At 36.7% G+C, this 19,072-nt stretch overlaps 2 protein-coding genes across 7 annotated transcripts in view; one reads left to right on the top strand and one right to left on the bottom strand.

Moving 5' to 3' along the window:
• FAM98B (family with sequence similarity 98 member B) overlaps positions 1-8,093 on the top strand; it is a 32,988-nt gene extending 24,895 nt beyond the window's left edge. Inside the window, exons 7-8 of the mRNA XM_050800079.1 lie at positions 3,266-3,433; positions 6,157-8,093. Of these exons, the coding sequence (XP_050656036.1) occupies positions 3,266-3,433; positions 6,157-6,555 (567 nt within the window). The 3' untranslated portion in view covers positions 6,556-8,093. The remainder of the gene's footprint in view (positions 1-3,265; positions 3,434-6,156) is intronic.
• Positions 8,094-9,957: 1,864 nt separating this feature from the next.
• The window catches only part of RASGRP1 (RAS guanyl releasing protein 1), a 78,036-nt gene continuing 68,921 nt past the window's right edge, over positions 9,958-19,072 (bottom strand). For 2 of the 6 annotated variants that reach the window (XM_050800076.1, XM_050800075.1), the window contains exons 16-17: positions 15,888-16,273; positions 9,958-12,553 (exon numbers count right to left, since the gene is read on the bottom strand). In XM_050800076.1, coding sequence (XP_050656033.1) covers positions 12,419-12,553; positions 15,888-16,273 — 521 coding nt within the window. In that variant the 3' untranslated portion in view covers positions 9,958-12,418. Of the gene's footprint in view, positions 18,009-19,072 lie in introns of all 6 variants that reach the window. The other 4 variants (XM_050800073.1, XM_050800074.1, XM_050800078.1 and 1 more) reach the window with 3 other exon arrangements.

Genomic DNA, 19,072 nt, shown 5'->3' on the forward strand with positions numbered 1-19,072 from the left:
TATGGATCAGTTTTGACCTTTCATTTGGTTTTTTTCAATTGATTATATGATTATATGTCTTTGTATACTAAGTTTTGTTGTTAAACTTGTTAAATTTATTATATCTTTATCATTTCCTCCCTATTTTAATGATAGGAAAATGTGTCCGATATTGTTGAGTGACCGTTACCAACGTTGTTCTACAGCAGTTTAAATCTTTGCACAATATTTTATTATATGCATATATATACTGTATTGATAGACACTGAGGTTTTCTCTGATTTTGCCTCTTTGACCCTGTAATAAAATCCTTGACAGCTAAATTTTTGTTCATGTCCATGATGTATTCCTAAAAGTGAAATACCTTGATTAAAGGAAATGATTTTAAGGCTGTTGATGCATACTCCACAGTTGCCCTTCAAAAAGATTATAGTCATTTATTCAAAAGATTATGTAGTTTCTTTACTGTTTAGCTAGTATCGAGATAATACTGTGATTGTAATTTTATAGCATGCTTTTTCACTAAATATATTGTAACCATTTTCCAATATCTCTAAAAACTCTATTTTAGTACCCTTTTTGAAATTTTTAATTTTTTTGCAATATAATTAACATAAAATTTACCATTTTATTTTTATTTTTGAGGTGTAGTCTTGTTGCCCAGGCTGCAGTGCAGTGCCATCATCATAGCTCACTGCAACCCACTGGAGGGTCAAGCGATCCTCCCACTGCAGCCTCTCAAGCAGCTGGGACTACAGACGTGTGCCACCACACCTGGCTAATTAAAATTTTTTTTTTTTTTTTTTTTTTTTTTTTTTTTTAAATAGAGACGGGGTTTTGCCGTGTTGCCCAGGCTGGTCTCATACTCCTGACCTCAAGTGATCCTCCCACTTCAGCCTCCCAAAATGCTGAGATTACAGGAGTGAGCCACTGTGCCTGGCCAAAATATACCAAAGTATACAATTCAGTGGTTTTTAGTCTGTTCACTGTGTTGTATAACCCTATATGTAATTCCATAACACTTCCATCATCCCAAAATGACATAGCTACCTCTCAGCAGTCATTCCCAATACTCCCTACCTCCATGCCCTGGCAACTATTACTATACTATACTTTATGTTTCTGTTGATTTGCCTTTGAACATTTCATATAAACAGAATCATACAATTTGTGGCTTCTGCTTCTGGTTTCTTTGATTTAGCATAATGTTTCCAAGGTTCATCCATGTCATAGCGTATAACAGCACTAAATTTCTTTCAGTGTCCTTATGGCTGCATTATGTTTTATCACAGTGATCAGTAATTTACTTAATTCTCTTATTTTATACATTTTTTTTTCTATATTAACAATACCAGGCATGTTTCTATGTATAATTTTTTATATATAAATTTCAAAGTAAAATTTTATGGTGGATTCCCAAAGGAAATTTACTGTGTCAAAGATTATGTCTCTTAATGCTCTCGTTTCCCATGGCCAAATTGTTTTCCAGTTAAGTTTATATGAATTTAAACTCCTGTCAGTAAGGTAAATGAAATGTTGTCTCACTTTAGCCTCTTTATTGCTAACTTGGTAGTTAAAAAGACTAACTTGTTTTGTCTGTTCTTATTATTGACAAAGTTGAACTTTTTTCATAAGCTTATTAGTCATTTGAATTTCCTTTTTTTAAAACTTTTGTTTATATGTCTTGCCATTTTTTTTTCCTGTACAATTCTGTTTTCCTTTTGTTTGAGCTTTTTATATATAAAGGATGTTTGCTGGTTGAATTATTTGTTGAAAATATTTTCCCCAGTTGTCAGTAGATGATGTTTTATGTCTTTTGACGTATAGAAATTTTAATTTTTGTAATGTAGTTGTTTCTAAATTTAAAATTAAACCTCAGTTAACGTTTTATTCTCTTTGGAATTCCCTTTGTTATATGGTGTGCCATATTATTGTTATTACAGATAGCCACCAGGTCATTCCAGCACCATTTAAAAGATAATCCTTTCCTTTTCTCGTTGATCTGTGATGTCTCCTTTATCATTTATTGCATTCATAGATTTATGAGGCTCTGAGTCTCAATATACTATTTCATCCACCTTTTTTTTTTTTTTCTCCCGAGTTCTAGTTAATTAGATGGAGGTAGGATAGCAAACTGTTACCTATACTAGACCTGTGCTTGCGGGTCAGGTGGGCCTTTGTTAGTAAGTGGGCAGAGCTAGGATTCTCTCTATATTTTGGAGAACTAACTTAAGCTTTCTATGCCTCATTTTTTTTTCCTATCTGCAAAAGGGCATAATAAAAACCAACCACTCTAAAAGGATATTTTGAGGATTAAAGAAATAATGCCTTACTAAGTGAACAGCATTCTGGCACGTTTAATAAGTGCTCATTAAATGTTAACTGTTAAGATGATGATAATTTTGTATGATAGCATATTAATATTTGGTAGGATTATTTTTCAAAATGCTTTTAGTTATTCTTACATATTGAGTTTCTGGATGTAACTTTAGATTCTTTTTTTTTTTTTTTTTTTTTTTTTTTTTTTGAGACGGAGTCTCACTCTGTCACCCAGGCTGGAGTGCAGTGGCCGGATCTCAGCTCACTGCAAGCTCCGCCTCCCGGGTTTACGCCATTCTCCTGCCTCAGCCTCCCGAGTAGCTGGGACTACAGGCGCCCGCCACCGCGCCCGGCTAAGTTTTTTTTTTTGTATTTTTAGTAGAGACGGGGTTTCACTGTGTTAGCCAGGATGGTCTCGATCTCCTGACCTCGTGATCCGCCCGTCTCGGCCTCCCAAAGTGCTGGGATTACAGGCTTGAGCCACCGCGCCCGGCAGATTCTTTTTTTTGTTTTCATTCTCTCAAAAACTATTTCTGTAGGATTATAAGTTAATTCTGGGGAAAACTGACAATAATACTTAATGTCCCAATACAGAAACTTGGTGTTTCTTACCATTTATACAAGTTTGCCTTTTGTTTGCAAGATTTACTGATGTTCCCTTTTGAAGGTCCTGTATGTGGTTTTGGTAAAACTATTTTTTAGTTATTTTTTTTGTTAATATGAATAGAATTTTTTTTGTTATTTTTTAGTGAGTTGTTGCTGGCAGTTACATATTTTTAACACTTGTTGGTCTATTTTATATGTTCTAAATTATTCCTAAATTATCAGATATGTGGGTGTTTTTGCTCTTTTCTAATTCCTTGCTTATTCTTTATCTCTTTTTCTTTCTTTCTAAGGGTTATGATTGTTTTTGCTCTTTCATTAAAATGTATTTTTCTTCCTTTTTTCCTTACCTTTTGTCATTTAGGTAAAAACAGATGATATAGCAAGAATTTATCAGCCTAAACGTTATGCTTTGTCACCCAAGACAACAGTTACAATGGCACATCTACTTGCTGCTCGTGAAGATCTATCCAAGATCATTAGGACAAGTAGTGGCACCAGCCGGGAGAAGACCGCATGTGCCATCAATAAGGTTGGTGTTTCTTTCAGCACAGTGGAAAATGAACTGATAATATCCTACTTAATGTTTTTACAAATTTTAACCTATTTTTCTTTCATGTCCTGGTAAATATTTAGAAGAAAGAGTGGCAGGGGGGTTCAGTCTAGGCTTAGTAATGTTATTTTTGTGTATGTATATGTATTCACTTGAATTTGTGTATTCATAAATCAAAGTATTATCTGAATTAGAGGAATTACGAATTGTTTTTGTCAAAGCTTTAGCAAGAATTATTTTCCAGCTTTCTAAAAAGTAATTGTTTCAAGTACTAACAGATTCCTTACATCCTTGGTGTAAAGGAAAGAAGAGTTCGTGCTTTAGAGTCAGACCAATCTGGGTTCCCATCCTAGCTCTATCATTTACTTACAGAAATGACCCGGGCAAGCTACTGAACCTCTTTGAGCTTCTGTTTCCTGATTTGGAGTATACATCAATTTCTCTGACAGTAGTCTTAAACTCAAGGAAACTGAATTTTTTACTTTACAACAGCAATAACAACAAACTAATTTAGTATGTTTATGTCAGCTTTACTGGCATGTCTTGTTCATTTAGGTAGAGCACTCCATGGCAAACTTTATTACAAAAGAGCAAAAAATCAGAAATAAGGGATTTGGATAATTTTAAAGCATCGCTTCTCACTCAGTGTAACTTGAGATAAAATACCTTTTCAGAAGGATGGTTGTTTTTAAAGTCATATTTCTAATTATCGCTAAATTAGGCATCACCAGTGTTTGCCTCTGTGCTTCCACTGTGGCTCAATCCTATCTTCTGAAAGTGTTCTCTCTTTAAATATATTACCTAACATTTTGCATTGGGTTATAATTTAGTCTTGCTGGATCAAGAGTTCTATTTCTGTAAGCAACATTGGCCATCTCTTCTGAGTTTATAATTTATGGTCTCATTATTTGAGGGTAGTCTTAGGATCAGTTCTGGCATCTCCATATGCCCACCAACATACCATGTTTGGTAGAGAGACCAGTGAGAATAATAACCAGGAAAGGCTGTTTTTTGGATTTGGTAATTAGGACATCATTGCCATCTTTAAAAGAATGTTGCATACTTAGAACCTTGTCTCACATTGAGGATATTGCACTTTTTATCTTTCATTTGTGACATAAATCCTAAACTTGGTTTTGATTTAGAGGATCAATGGAAGTGTATAATTAGCTGGTCATTTTGGTTGAGGCAGTTGCTGTTTTACTTTCCTTCCTGAAAGGCAGTAGCAGGAAGCCATTGGCTTCCCCTTGTCTGTGGTGAGCAGATGACACCCTTCTTATTGCTATCTTTCCTCTGCTCATGGCATGTGAAGCTGCTGCTTTCTACAGAAGGTTGGATACTTAAACTCTTCCGTAGTGTATTTTTGAAAGGATTATAAAGCATAGTAAAGGAATTATATCAACTGTGTTTTCCTTATAATAACATGGCATTATCATCACTGAAAGTCAGCTTAAGTTTCTTAAAAGAAGTAGTTCATTGGGAATCCTTCTCTCTCTTTGCGGTGATACCTGGAATTACAGTTTTTATATCAATCTCTGACCTCATTAAGGTCCCATGTTGTATATACTTCATAGATTTTTGAAATGAAATGTGCTTAGGAATATAATCTTTTATTGGATAATCAATTACCAAATCAATGGCAATGGAAAGTCCAGAGTTGTTGTTGTATAAATGGTATGAATGTAAGGTATGTCGTTATATATATAAAAAAATGTTTTCCTAAAGAAACTTCTTAGTGAAGTGGGTACTACATTTGTTACAGAATTTGCTAAACGAATTTAAGTGAGAAAAAATTAAGCCTTTAAGTTTCAAAAATACTCTCTCAGATCGTTTAAAAATAATATATTCTAGGCCAGGTACGGTGGCTAACGCCTGTATTCCCAGCACTTTGGGAGGCCAAGGCGGGTGGATCACGAGGTCAGGAGATCGAGACCATCCTGGCTAACACGATGAAACCCCATCTCCACTAAAATACAAAAAATTAGCTGGGCGTGGTGGCAGGCGCCTGTAGTCCCAGCTACTTGGGAGGCTGAGGCAGGAGAATGGCATGAACCCAGGAGGTGGAGCTTGCAGTGAGCTGAGATCACACCACTGCACTCCAGCCTGGGTGACAGAGCGAGACTCTGTCTCAAACAAACAAACAAAAAATATATATATGTGTATATGTATATTCTAAGGAATTTGTCTTGTATCACATATATTATATTTTTTCATATTTCCTTTTTTTAAAAATTCTTTTTTTCTTTTTTCATCAGACTTGGTAAACAGGAAGTAAAATTATTTTTTAAACTGAAACACGGTAATTGTACGTATGTATGAACATAGTGATGTTTTGATACAATGTATAGTGATCAGACAGGGGTAATTGGCATATCCCTCTCAAACATTAATCATCTCTGTGTTGGGAACATTCAATATCCTCCTTGTAGCTATTTGAAGCTATATATTAACTATAGTCATCATACAATGGTGTAGAAAACTAGGATTTATTACTCCTGTCTAGCCGTGATTTTGTATCCTTGAACAGATTTCTCCTTATCCCACACTTAATATTTTTAATATTCAATTGTATTGCCATGTCTGATACTTTCATGTCCTTAAATATTGGCTTCTGTTTATTAGAAACAACATCACTTGAAACTTTTATGTAAACTTTAACTTTTAAAATATTAGAAACTAAAAGAAAATGTTTCTTCACACAGGTGCTGATGAGAAGGGTGCCTGACAGGGGAGGCCGGCCGAATGAAATTGAACCACCACCCCCAGAAATGCCCCCTTGGCAAAAGAGACAAGAAGGCGGCGGTGGAAGGGGTGGTTGGGGTGGTGGTGGTGGAGGTGGTGGTAGAGGAGGTGGTGGTGGGGGTGGGGGTGGAAGAGGTGGCTGGGGGGGTGGAGGAGGCTGGGGAGGTGGTGGGGGAGGGGGAGGGGGAGGTGGGTGGGGGGGGGGAGGAGGAGGAGGTGGTAGAGGAGGTTTCCAAGGCAGGGGAGATTATGGTGGAAGAGGGGGTTATGGTGGAAGAGGGGGCTATGGTGGAAGAGGCTACGGAGATCCATATGGAGGAGGAGGTGGTGGTGGTGGTGGTGGATATAGAAGATACTAAAAACTACAAAAATCAGATAGCAGTGCTTGCTTCTTTATAGATACATTAGACATAGTGTTCTAAATAACATACTTGAATATCATCTTTGAAGTAAACACCATGTTAGACTCCCTGGTGATACCATTCTTGAATTGTTAATATGTAAGAACATTGTTTTTTACTACCAGTTGATCTCTCAAATGAAGTGAAGACTTTTTCCATATTCTATGTACCCTTGAGCATGTTGTGTCTTTTTAAAAAACGAAAGAACAAAAATTATTTTTTAAAATGTAAATAATACCATCAAACTTGGAAAATGGAAAGTATTTTATTGTCATGATTGAATTTAGATTGTTACCTGTATTTTGTTCAGGTTTAGACATATAAATGACCCCACCTGTAATGGAAAGGAATATAGACCCTTGCCTCACCTGTATTGCTGTGGATGTGTTTTGTGGGTTTTTCATTTGATTTTACAAAATAGGGAAAGGCACTTCCAGTTGTATTTAGTAGGCAGTTGTTGTGAATCATTTTTATCTCTTATAGGAGGAGATTCCTCTCTAGCCGTGTTTCTGTTAAAGTTTCACTAATTGAAGCCCAAGTTTTTTACTGTACATACTTATTTTCTAATTGGATTTGAAATCTGCATGATTTTGTTTGACAAAGCAAAGTTTTAAGATTGAGGTCAGAAATACTTTAATGGAGCAAAGATACATACCAGCTTCACATGATGGTGTGAGAAATAGTCCTATAAACTGGTCTCTTCATCATATATGCTCTCACTTTAGATATCCAAATATTAAAAGACAGGCTGACCTGTATCACACAGAATTAAGGCAGTAATTTCCTGCTTCAGTAGATCAAGGGTAGGGCTAAGGCATCCCTTGGTAATTCTGATTCACAGCTAGATTTGGGAAACACAAAGTTAGGGAATGGCTATATGTGGTTTGCTAGTTGGAGCAGTCAACGTCTTAGCTATCAAGAGTTGTGAATCTGAATCATGGCACTAGGTCAGGGATGCTGTGGATTGAAATGACCTTAGTTCTCAAGGAGTGATTTGTCCTCATTTGTCAAATGAGGAATGAGACACTTAGCGTCATCTCGGGTTGTTTCATAAAGACCTAAGTACAAATACAATTTGTTAAAAACTTATAGAGGGCCTATTTGAATGCCTTAAGATGTAGGGCAAGTAATGTATTTTTCTCTTAGTGTAGAGAGTTAGAGAAAAAGAGCTGGTCCCGTAAATTTTTTCAATCTCAGTGTAAAATCTGTATCTCATTGTAGGCTTCTGGTCAATACCTGTGCATAACAACTTAATGTGATCCAACCAACTCAACTGATAGAAAGCTGAATTGTTCCCAGTGGACAAGTGGTATTTGATGTTTAGCAAGTTTTTTTGTTGTTATTTTTTTTGGTAAACTCTGTGGTAAAATCTAAAATAATGTTAAAACCTTAAAAGTAACTATTGAATATTCTGTAATCTTAGACATGTATTTTTCAAGCTAACCCTTTGAAGAAATGTGTTTAAGGTAGGAAAATATAAAATTTTTTGGTTATTTTTTGTGTGTGTATATTTAATGAAAAGATATAATTTCATTTGTGATAGCTGAAAAAAGACTGTCCATAATTAAGAAAATACCTTTATCAGTAGTTATGAACTCTGAAAAATAATTTTTAAAAAATTTTCAGAAAATATTTGAGTAAAATATTTCAAAAGTTATTTTAAAATCTTCATTTAAAACCTTTACTTTCTGCCTCATTTCTTTTTTGGTAGCATTAGTTGCTGATGAAAGAGATTTACAACTACTTTCAACTTTTTTACCACTAAAGGTTTATGATAAATATGGCAGAAACAACAGTTCATCAGTTTCATTAGATTTTCCGTTAAGATTTCTTTGTACCTTTATAGGAGCGCTGCTTGCGTTATTCACTGCAATCACTTATTTCCTATCAAAGTTTAGCACTTGCTCCTGGAATCATGTTGGAGCTGAAACCACTCCTATGTACACATCCTTTAAACCTTAATTGAATGAAAAGCTGAATCAGGTAGACTCTAATATTTTACTCTTTCTCCTGTAAAGTGGGATTTTCCTGATAATCTTTGTTCAGTAAAAACTTCTTTTGTAGAACAGTTTGCTGAGCAGTATCTAGAATAGCAGGAAAGAGATCTGGGGCCTTAATGTGAAAGGCCATAGTGTGAAAATATTTTATAAATTGAGTGCAATACACCATGGAGTATGATGAATGGCACGCTACTGCTTCCTAAAATCTAACACTTTTTTTGATATCTCCTTTTCATTCTTGTTTGCCTGGTTCTCAATTTCATTTTTTAATTACCTCATTGTCCTTCCCCTTTTTCTTCTCTTTTTGTCCAGCCTGGTATCTAATAGCACATATAGACATGATCTTACTGGGAATTTCTGCCTAAAGTAGTCATCTTTCCTTTGGACCATATAAAGAGCATGTATTCTGTCTACATAATCACCACACTATTACTCATAAGCACGCATCGAAAGGGAAACAAGGGTTTTCTTTGAACTTACTTTTGTTCTGCAGATCAGGGAAACCTTGCCTCATTAAACAGAAAAAGGAAAACACTTTAAATAAAAAACATCTTATTACCTGTATTTGTGACAAGAGGCGGCATGACAACCTAAAAAAAATTTGTGACCAGAAAAATGTCCTGAGCAGTGATACTATCTATACCTTGGAAGGAACACAGGTGAGAGAAATGTGGGGATGAAAATGGGGGAGGTGAGCAGGCAGTTTAATCTCGCCTTCAGGATCAGGCAGTCAGTGTGACTTCATTATTTTGTATGAAGTATTATGAATTGCCCAAATGATAAATACACACCCATCTAAATGTTCCAGAATGCATTCCACAGAGGAATTTGACTGAAATGTTTCCTCTCTCTCCATTGGTTTGGTTAAACAAAAATTAGCTGGCGATTAAGGGAAAATTGTGGTTATGTCTGATCATTCTAAATAATCATGACCACAAATAAATTGCCCTGAGTAGGTCTGTAACCTGGATTGAGCTGTCGTTACCAATTTTATACATAGCTTCAAAGGATCTCTTCTTTACTTGCTATTTTGCTTAGATGAAACTGTGGAATTAAAAGCCACAGAGAAGGGACAACCTCAAGTCTGTCTCCTTTAATGTTAAGTATTTATAGACTTAATATTTGGGGACCACTGTAAGTTATGAATAAGATGGAAAGAAATCAAATATTTCTATAGTGTTACTTCTTTGTATTGTAAAAAGATTTAGAAAATTTTAAACTGAATAGCTGCTGTGCCTTTCCTTCTAGGAAAACTCAATTTGATTAATAGAATAGGGGAGTGGTGTTAGCTGTGGATTATAGTAAAAATTCAGGTAAAGTGTTTACATGGTCACGAAGTAGAAGAAACACAAGACATTTATGTTGTAGGGATCCTAATGTCTTTTATCATATAAATATTACACAAAGAAAACTTACATTAGGTATCAAAAAACTTTACAATCTGTACATTTGTTTTTTTCTTGCAGTTCTATATTATACATTTTTAGACAGAAATTCACAACGGGTCAGTAAAAAGGTGAGTCAGCAAAGAAAAAGAGAAGTGATCCTGCTGTTAATAAAACAAGATTTGTCCTTGTTTTGGCAGATAAATACCTGGCCAAACCAAAGTCGTGTGAGATGCAAAAATGTGCACTCGGCTTGATAAGCCAAAACCTTGCTTTTATTTTCTTATTATTTCTGTGATCCCTCTAGCCCCATGTTGCTCAACGCAAATACTATTAACTTGTATACTATACCTCGTTGCCCCTTGCTGGACTGTAAAAACCTGTGATGAAACTGTTTCCTCTTATCCATTTCAGTGATAAATTCTGCAGTACTGGATACTGTTTAGCCATTGCTAATTTGACTAATTAAGGGGACTGCGACCTTTTGAATCCCTATAGATTATTTATATAAAAACTGGGGATCTTTATTTTGAATGCAGAGTAGGAAGAATGAAAAAAATTGTGTTCCTTGACTGTTTTAAAAAATTGGAGTATACCGTCTTTGGTCTATATAAAAGGAAAAGAAGAACAGTGCAGAATATGAATTTTAGAGTTTGTCCTAACTCATGTTTGTCCTATAAAAAGCAAATAACAAAGTGTTACTATTAATTTTATATGCCAGGTAGTGGGCCTAAGCAGGCCTGCTTTGGGTATTTCTGAGTTTAAATTTGGAAAAGGGTAAATATGTGTATAAAATGATTCTTTATAATATAATGAAACACTAACTACAAGCTAGTTCTACATTACTAAAATTCAGTGCAAGGAGGAATGCAAATGGGAACTGGCCTTTCATCAAAGAGAATTCCTAAATGATCTGAATCCTCCAGGTAAGCAATACTGTATATATACTTCGTATTCTTATGAAGACTTGGTGCTATTGGCTTTAGGTTTGGAACTTTTAATTGTTAACATATTCTTGGCAATTGGACAACTTGTTTATGAATTTCAAGTCAGTCTAGTAGCAGACTTAATAGGCATGGAAGCTAAGTACCCCCAAAAAGGAAAATGATCATATGTTGTTTTTTTTTTTTAAGAGAACTAAAAAGAGGCTGACAAATGAATTTGTGAATAGTTGCCCAGGCAACTAAATGAGCCCATTTATTATTAACCTGCATAATAGAAAACTCACAGGATTGTTACTTGCGATTTTGCCAAACAATACAATTTTACCTTGTGAGCAATTTCATCTTGTGACAAACTGAACTTTATATTTGTGACTTTGTATAAATGACTAAAACTTGTTTTATTCACTTCCACATTTTAGGGAGGAAACAAAATTCCAAGCCACATGCATGCCTGATATTGTATATACATATTATATACATATGTACACACAGTCAGCTGTTATTTAAGCCACTGATCCAATTAGCTTATTTCTAAATAGTATTAATAGTGAAGACAGTTAAGCACAAATTCAGTTAAAAAAGAGGACTTTCAAAATAGTTTACTTCAGAGATAAAGATGGAACATGAAGAGTTAAACAGACTCTTCATAGATTTTTTTTTTTAAAGCCATCAATTCCTAATTCTATCCACTGTAGAATATATAAGGACAAACATGTTTGCGTTAGGTTTATTTTAATTAGACAGTAATATGAGATGGTAATAACTACGTTTCCAGGTACCTAATTTGATTACTTATTTTATGATGACTGTTAAGTTGCAAGGCTACAACTATGAGTTGACCTGCAGTTGGATGCTGTCATGTTTAATAGGCCTCTAAAAAGTTGTGGCTACATCGGTAGAAATTCGCTTCTAGGTAGATATGCTCGTGTGTTATGACTGTAGTGAGGAAGGAGGGTACATAGGCTAGTTGATTAGATCTGAGGTAGTGAAGAAGGAGCCAGGTTCACAAAGTATGCTGGGATACAGAGGAAATCTACTTTTGGAATATGGGTAGTTTTCTATTATTAGCAAGCTTTGGCTGGAACAAAATAAGTCAGTTTGCAGAAAACACAGGGTAAGAAGCAAATACATTTTCCAGAGATTTTAGTTTTAAGGACGAATCAGCCAGGCAGGCCACTGAGATGCCCCTTTGTAAGAAAGCGACAGTCGTGTTTTAGATCGCATACTTTTAGATCGCATACTTTGGATGAACGTCAGTGGTATGAATAGCAAAGGTTTTGCATTCTTTAGTTTTCCCCCTTTGAGTCAACTGACTGAAAAACAATGCTGCACATTAGGAATCTTTTAGGTAAATAAACAATAACAGGCTTTTCCTTTTAAAGTACTGTTTTAAAGCTGGTCAATCTAAAGTTCCTCAGGTCTGTGTGTTACAGTTTAGGAAATGAGATCTCCACTATACTCATCTACAGATTGTGCTACTTGAGTTTCTGGGCTAAGAACAGTCACTCTGCTCCATTTGAGCTAAGACATGATTGCTTTTTTCAAGCTGGAGGGATTCTATTTTCTTCTGTGCATATTTCAGTTGAATCTTTAGGGCATCATTATCTGCTTTCAGAGTATTTATTTCCTAAAGGGAAAGGAGAATGAGGTATGTTAATAAAGCAGCAATGAATAGCAGATGAATTACAAATTGAGAGCTACTTTTGATTGGCATCTCTTATTCACTGTGGCTGAGAATTAAAAACTATTTTCAAGATAGTTATTTTGCCCTGAATAGAAAATAGCAAGTTAAATATCAAACGAGCATTTGTAAGCAGCAGTTAGTCTTTGTTATCATATCAAAGTTTGTGAGTGGTTAGCAGGCAGAATAAACCATTTCCGAGCAATAGGTAGATAATGACAAAACTTTTGGATGTTTTCTCGCGGGAGATCTCAACTTGGCAGAAACTGTCTCTGATCAGGTGAGCCGTGAAAGCATAACTGAGAATTCTTTCATGCGAGGTGTTAGGTAATGTTATCTAAGTTTTTTCCCCACAAATTACCGAAAACAAATGTAACTTTTTGATGACGTTAAGAATTTTACTCCCCCTCCAAGTTGAGATTTAGTGATCTCATTTGTAGTGGTATCATTATAGAGCCAACGGTTGATTTCCAGTCTTCTGATTTTGAGTCCAGTGTTCTTATATTATCCTATACTGATTACTCCAAGAGAATATTATATATAGACAGTGTCTGGGTAATTTGGGATACACTGGGTTGTTTCTCAATCTGAATTATGTAGATAGCTGTCTTAGCTGCTGTATGATATTGAGCACCTGCTATGTGCCTGTACTGTGTGACATGATAATGGAATACCTTCACCTTCACAAACACCCTGAAAATAGGTGGTATACCTTCAGTCTTACAAAGGAAAATGTTGCCATATAGTATAAAACTGCAGAGTTGAACCCTGGTATATCTAAACATAAAAGCTTTTATTTGCTTTTGTCCCGTGCTGGTTCAGTGGTGCATTATACTTAATATGTAATATTTATTAATACTTATTAATTTACATTACATATTGTAAATACTGACAATTTGACTAGTTATTATGGATAGGACTGTTGAATTACACATAGACTAGTCATTGTAAGGATTATACTTAATGGGAAAGTGGGACACATAATTGTTCCTCTAAAATGCACACAGTGAATTCTGGACCTTAGGTCTATCTGACAAGCCTAAAGAGTAAAGAGAGGTGGTGGTCAACATGGTGAGAGGGTTTACTGCCTCTGATATTGCTGAGTAGGAATTCTAGTCTTCCTGCAAGCCACTTCTCAAAGCATTGTTGCCAACCACATTTTTCCCTTTCATCAGCATGTCAAATGTCAAGATTTGAGGCAAACCTTACAGAACATGGAATCCCAGCCCTGTATTTCACAAGGACCAAATAGGTTGTAGAGTTTCACAGCTGGTGTAAGCAATGTCTGGGACTGAAAACCCCAATCTTTGCCTCCAAGACCAAAGTTCTTTCTATTCTATTGAGTTCATTTTTTGAGGTTTCTTTCATCGTTTTAAAAGTTGCATTTGGCAGTTTCTGTCCCTAAAGAGGAAGGGGTTTGTCTAACCCACGTTTTGCCACCTTCTGACTTGGTTTTTACAGCACATCTTAACGATAACTCTGAGCAAGAGGGTACCATTCATCCAGAAAATCCGTTGTTCTTTTTTCATATGTTTCTCTTAATATTATGTTCTTTGTACCAAGCACCAAATCAAGAGTTCCACATACGTTGTCTAACTTGTTTCTTCACATGTTTCTCTAATTCAGTTTCTGGGGGTCTGACAGGAAAGGTAGAGCATTGAGGACAATGCAGGGAATCCTGAAGCCCTCATGGACAGTTTTTCACTCTGTAGAATATAGAACTATATAAGGAATCTACTAGCTGGATATTGGTTTTGTGTTTGCACTGACAGGTCTCCAGAAACACAGTGCAAACCTTGATGTTTTTGGGAAGAGCCAGAAAGGCATTCCTTCTCCTCTAATAAAGTGAATAGTAGTGTTGATATTAATGTGTCCTTGCTTCCCTGTCTCTAAAATGGCTTAGTTACCTATAAGTAAGAAACTACTATGCCATGGGACAGTAGGTTCTTACCAATTATAGGTAACCTCTTGTGCCAGCCCTGTGAGTTGTATACTCAAAAAGAAGTATAGTCATGATTGAACCTTCAGAATTGAGTATCTCAACAGTTGGCTGTTGGCTCTTCTTCTTTCTGCTGTTCCCATCTCCTACTTTCCTTTTTTTTTTTTTTTTTTTTTTTTTTTAAAGATGGAGTCTCACTCTGTCGCCCAGGCTGGAGTGCCATGGCTTGGTCTCAGCTCACTGCAACCTCCACCTCCTGGGTTCAAGTGATTCTCCTGCCTCCGCCTCCTGAGTAGCTGGGATTATAGGCACCTGCCATCATGCCCAGCTAAATTTTTGTATTTTTAGTAGAGACAAGGTTTCACCATGTTGGCCAGGCTGGTCTTGAGCTCCTGACCTCAAGTGATCCACCCACCTGTGCCTCCCAAAATGCTGCCCAGCCCTGTTTTCCTATTTTTAATGTCATTGTTCCCTTCTCTCAAGCCTTGGTACCATGTTTCCAAACTCTTGTTCTCCTTTCCTTGGTAAACTTTATTTTGTCTTTTCCATTGTCTCTGTTAGGTACCTGGTAATTAGGACATTGTGAGCCTAACATTGAAAAGCAGCTCCTGTTGTCATAATTGTTAATATTTTATACATTATATTGCTCTATATTATATTCAACTGTGCATTTGCTTGCTACTGTTGCTTTCACTATTCTAATATGTGTAAAAGATCAGCATATTCCCTGATGTGTTAGAAAAGATTCTCCTCGTTTATGTTAGGAGGGAGGCATTTTCTATGGTGAGCCACAGTACACTCACCTTTCTCTTACTGTTGTTGCTGTAGAACTAAGATCACTAACTTCTCTTAGAAGGATGCTTAGGTAACCATAATGATCCCAAACCATAACCCTGATGAACATACTAAGGAGACCTCTAGGGAAGGAGGATTTAGGCAAGTTCATTTTAGTTCCATCTAGAAAAGGAGTGGTGTCAGCACAGTAAAGCTGACCAGTAGATACTGTGGTTTTTCTCCATGAGCCTAGTAAACAGTGCTTTGGGCACTGGCACCAGCACTCCGAAATGCCACCACCTGTGTGGTGACGGGGAGCCCTGTATAGCCTGTGCTAGTTGTGTAATGTGAACCAAGGCCCCCAGTGGCTTGTGAGGAAGCTGGAATCAATCCATCCTTTCTTCCTTCCCTCCCTCTCTCCCCCTCCCCCATTTCTCCCCTCCTCCTTTTTTGTTTGAGACTGCTTATAATCAGCCGGATCTGAATCTTCAGTTTCCATGCTCTGTCCTGGTTTGGCTCCACTTCTCTATGATAGTCTGAAAAAAAGGAAAAGGAAAAGGAAGGTACCTGTTCCAGCTCTTGGTAGGTAGGCAGTCTCAGGTGACGGAGCTCCTCCTTTGATTTTATGAGGGAGTCTTTATTCTCCCACTTGACAAAAGCCCGCTTTCTGACCAAGACCGGGCTGGGACATGGAGAGGTGGGGCTGGGAAGCACATAAAGAGTATCCTGGGCTGTCTTCCTTGGGGAAGACAGCACAAAGGGACCTGAAGGGCTCTCACTGCCAATCCAAGGCTGTGATTCAGTCTGGGTGGCCTTGTGGGCAACAGTCCTCTTCAGCCGAAGAGAAATCTTCTGTGAGGACACTCCCATCAGCATGATGGTCCGATCCTTACTCTCCTCAGCGTGTTCCACAGCCTCCCCATTAGGGAACGTAAAAGGTCCTTCCTCAGGTGCTGTAGGAAGATACAGGACATGCTAGTACTCTGGCTCAGGAAAGCAGAGACTCAAGACTGAGACATTAGTTTCAATGTGACCTTTCTTATTGTTACAGGAGTTCCATATGTTCAAAGAGGACCCATTTTCAGGCACCCAATTTAGGGGGTAAGTGAGGGCTGAAATCCAGGGGCTTTGCTGGCCAAGACATGGCCACTGGTGTCAAGCTACATCCACCCTGAGAAAGAGCATTTTCTTCTGTTTGCACACGGGTTGCCTAGAGGGTTTCTGTTTTTGGAGGTAAGTTGAAGCCCCTGCCTCAGTGCTATAGAATTTCATAAAATAAAGAGAATAAGAACAGTACATAGACAGAAATGCTCCATACATACTTTTTTTTGACTCTGAAATTTGGGAACCCTCAGCATTCGTGTCTCAGTCTTGATACAGATACCCTCTAACAGATAAGAACTCTCTGGGGACCCGTTTGTACAATGGGCACAGCTTAACCATGAGAAGGAAGTTTTAGCTTTGTGGAAATGTACCTTAAAATGTATTGCCCTTGTTTGATACTGAAAGGAAAAACGTAAGTTTCTCGGGTTTTCTTCAACTAAGACCCACTACCCAGGACCCAGCTTAGTAATGTTAGCCATAAGAAGTAATTTCCTGGAAAAGCAGAGTAAGAGCAGATGCATTTGAGGTGAGTGATACATAGGCTTTAAGATAAGCTGCAGACCATCTCAGTTTACTTTTTGGAAAGACTCAGCAGTAATTAAAACATTGGATGGTCTGACTTTGAAGACACGGGATTAGTATAGTCAAGATGGCTTTAAAAAACAACAAAAAAAGTTTTCTAATTAGTATTTGACCAGAATCAACCAGTTGTAAAACTAGAAATCTTACAAAGATCCTAGTTTAACTCTTGCCAAAGAGAACATAATTTAAATTAACATTTAATATTTATCCATTAAAGCTCAAAATTGTAATTACATAGTTATTTAAGTGCTCAAATATTTAAATTGTTATGGTCACCCTAAAATAATTATTGTCTTTTTTGGAGGAGTGTTATGGGTGATGATTTTTTCCTATCTCTATTTTCCAACTTTTCTGTAATACAGTTATATATTCTTTTTACCAAACATAAATTGTCAAATTATGAATATAATCCCGTCCATTACTTAGGTTGAATTCCTAGACATACAGGGAGCTTGGGACAGAAATTTGGGCAGTATACACTTTGAGGAGCAAAAGGAAGAAACCAATAAGAACAAAAAGCAACAGCAAGCCCTTCAAATTGCAGGAAGAGTCCTGAGAGACCACAGTGTTATAGAAATTAGGAGAGGTACAAGTTTCAAGAAAGTGAAAGTTGATGAGATTGAGAAAGATAGTAATGGGCTAAAAGAAATCACTGGAAATTTTGATTTGATAAGCAGATACCATCCCAGATAATAATGAGGTGGAAACAACTAAGAATGGATGATATCCAATAGTCATTTTTGCCATTATAAATAGACCTTGACTTTTAGCAACTTTATAATAATATAGTAATTTTCATTTTGTTGCCCATGATACATGTATGTTTATCCTACCTGTTGGTCTACTTCCTGAAAATTACTTTTCTTACCAGTGTGGGGCAGGGTTTGGAGCAAGAGGAGAGATGGCCTGAAGAGGAGAAATCTCTAACAGCAGCCCCTTCAGGGATTCCTTTTTGAGGTCTCAGGTTCAGGCTGTTCTCTGCTACCTTTGCCACTTGAAAATCTGCATTTTATGTGACAGAATTGTGGTGCCCTAAGGTTATGTGTAACTCTGAAAATACAGAGTGCATGAATGAAATATAGGGTATTAGGCCTATTTTTCACAATGGTGTTTGTGATTTTTGTTAAAAGTTGAACATCAAATCCTTAGTTGATTAGCATATTCTTTCTAAGACCCTGAGAGGATTTTTTCCCCCTAAGAACAAAACATCCCAAAAGTTTGAAGTCAGCCTGTGTTTAGATAGATAATAAGGGGAAGGATTTAGGAAGACAGCAGAAAATTTGTACTTGGCTGATGTGATAAAAAGGAATGTGCATTTCTTACATGGAAGTAAAGCACTAAAGCTTTGATCTAAATGATCAACAAATGCATATTGATATATACTACTGAACATTAGAAATGCTTCAAATGCAGAATGTATACTATATGGACTTAAAGTTTTCTCTAGGCATCTGTTGTAACTATAGTGGCCTTATCACTTTAGGGAGCTTATTTCAAAAGAGTAATGATATTAACATATGGTACATAGGTGTTAAACCCGATTTTAAGTGCTTTATATAAATAAACTCATTTATTATTTCCCTTTTTGGTTCTAATTAGAAGTTACATGGCTTCTTATATTAAACTGGCACTAACCTAATAAGCATTGGATTTTGGCTGAAGACCTGTATGTTCTTCAGTTAGTCAAGGTGATCAGTGTTTTGACATGCTGGCTGACCAGCCAGCTCCGAAATCAGGGCCTAGTATAGCACTATGAAGCCTTGTGCCCCAACCCTCCCCAACAAGCCCTTCATGTTACTCTTTTTTAAATAGCTCCTCATTTTATCATATAGACAGGCACTTGTCATTTAAGACTCTCTAGACTGTCTCATTTTTCTACTTCATCTCTTACCTAAATCGCCTTAACACCTTTTTTTGTTGTTGTTGCTCACTATCTCAAGAGTACTAGAGCTGTTCTGCCCTTGGCCTTTTGCTCCTACTGTACATCCTATCTGGAATGTGCTCTGCCCTCCTCCCATAACTTAATTCTACCCTTCCTTCAAGACTTAGCTGAAATTCCACCTTCT

The sequence above is a fragment of the Macaca thibetana genome, chromosome 7 (assembly GCF_024542745.1).
Source record: "Macaca thibetana thibetana isolate TM-01 chromosome 7, ASM2454274v1, whole genome shotgun sequence".
NCBI lineage: Eukaryota > Metazoa > Chordata > Mammalia > Primates > Cercopithecidae > Macaca > Macaca thibetana.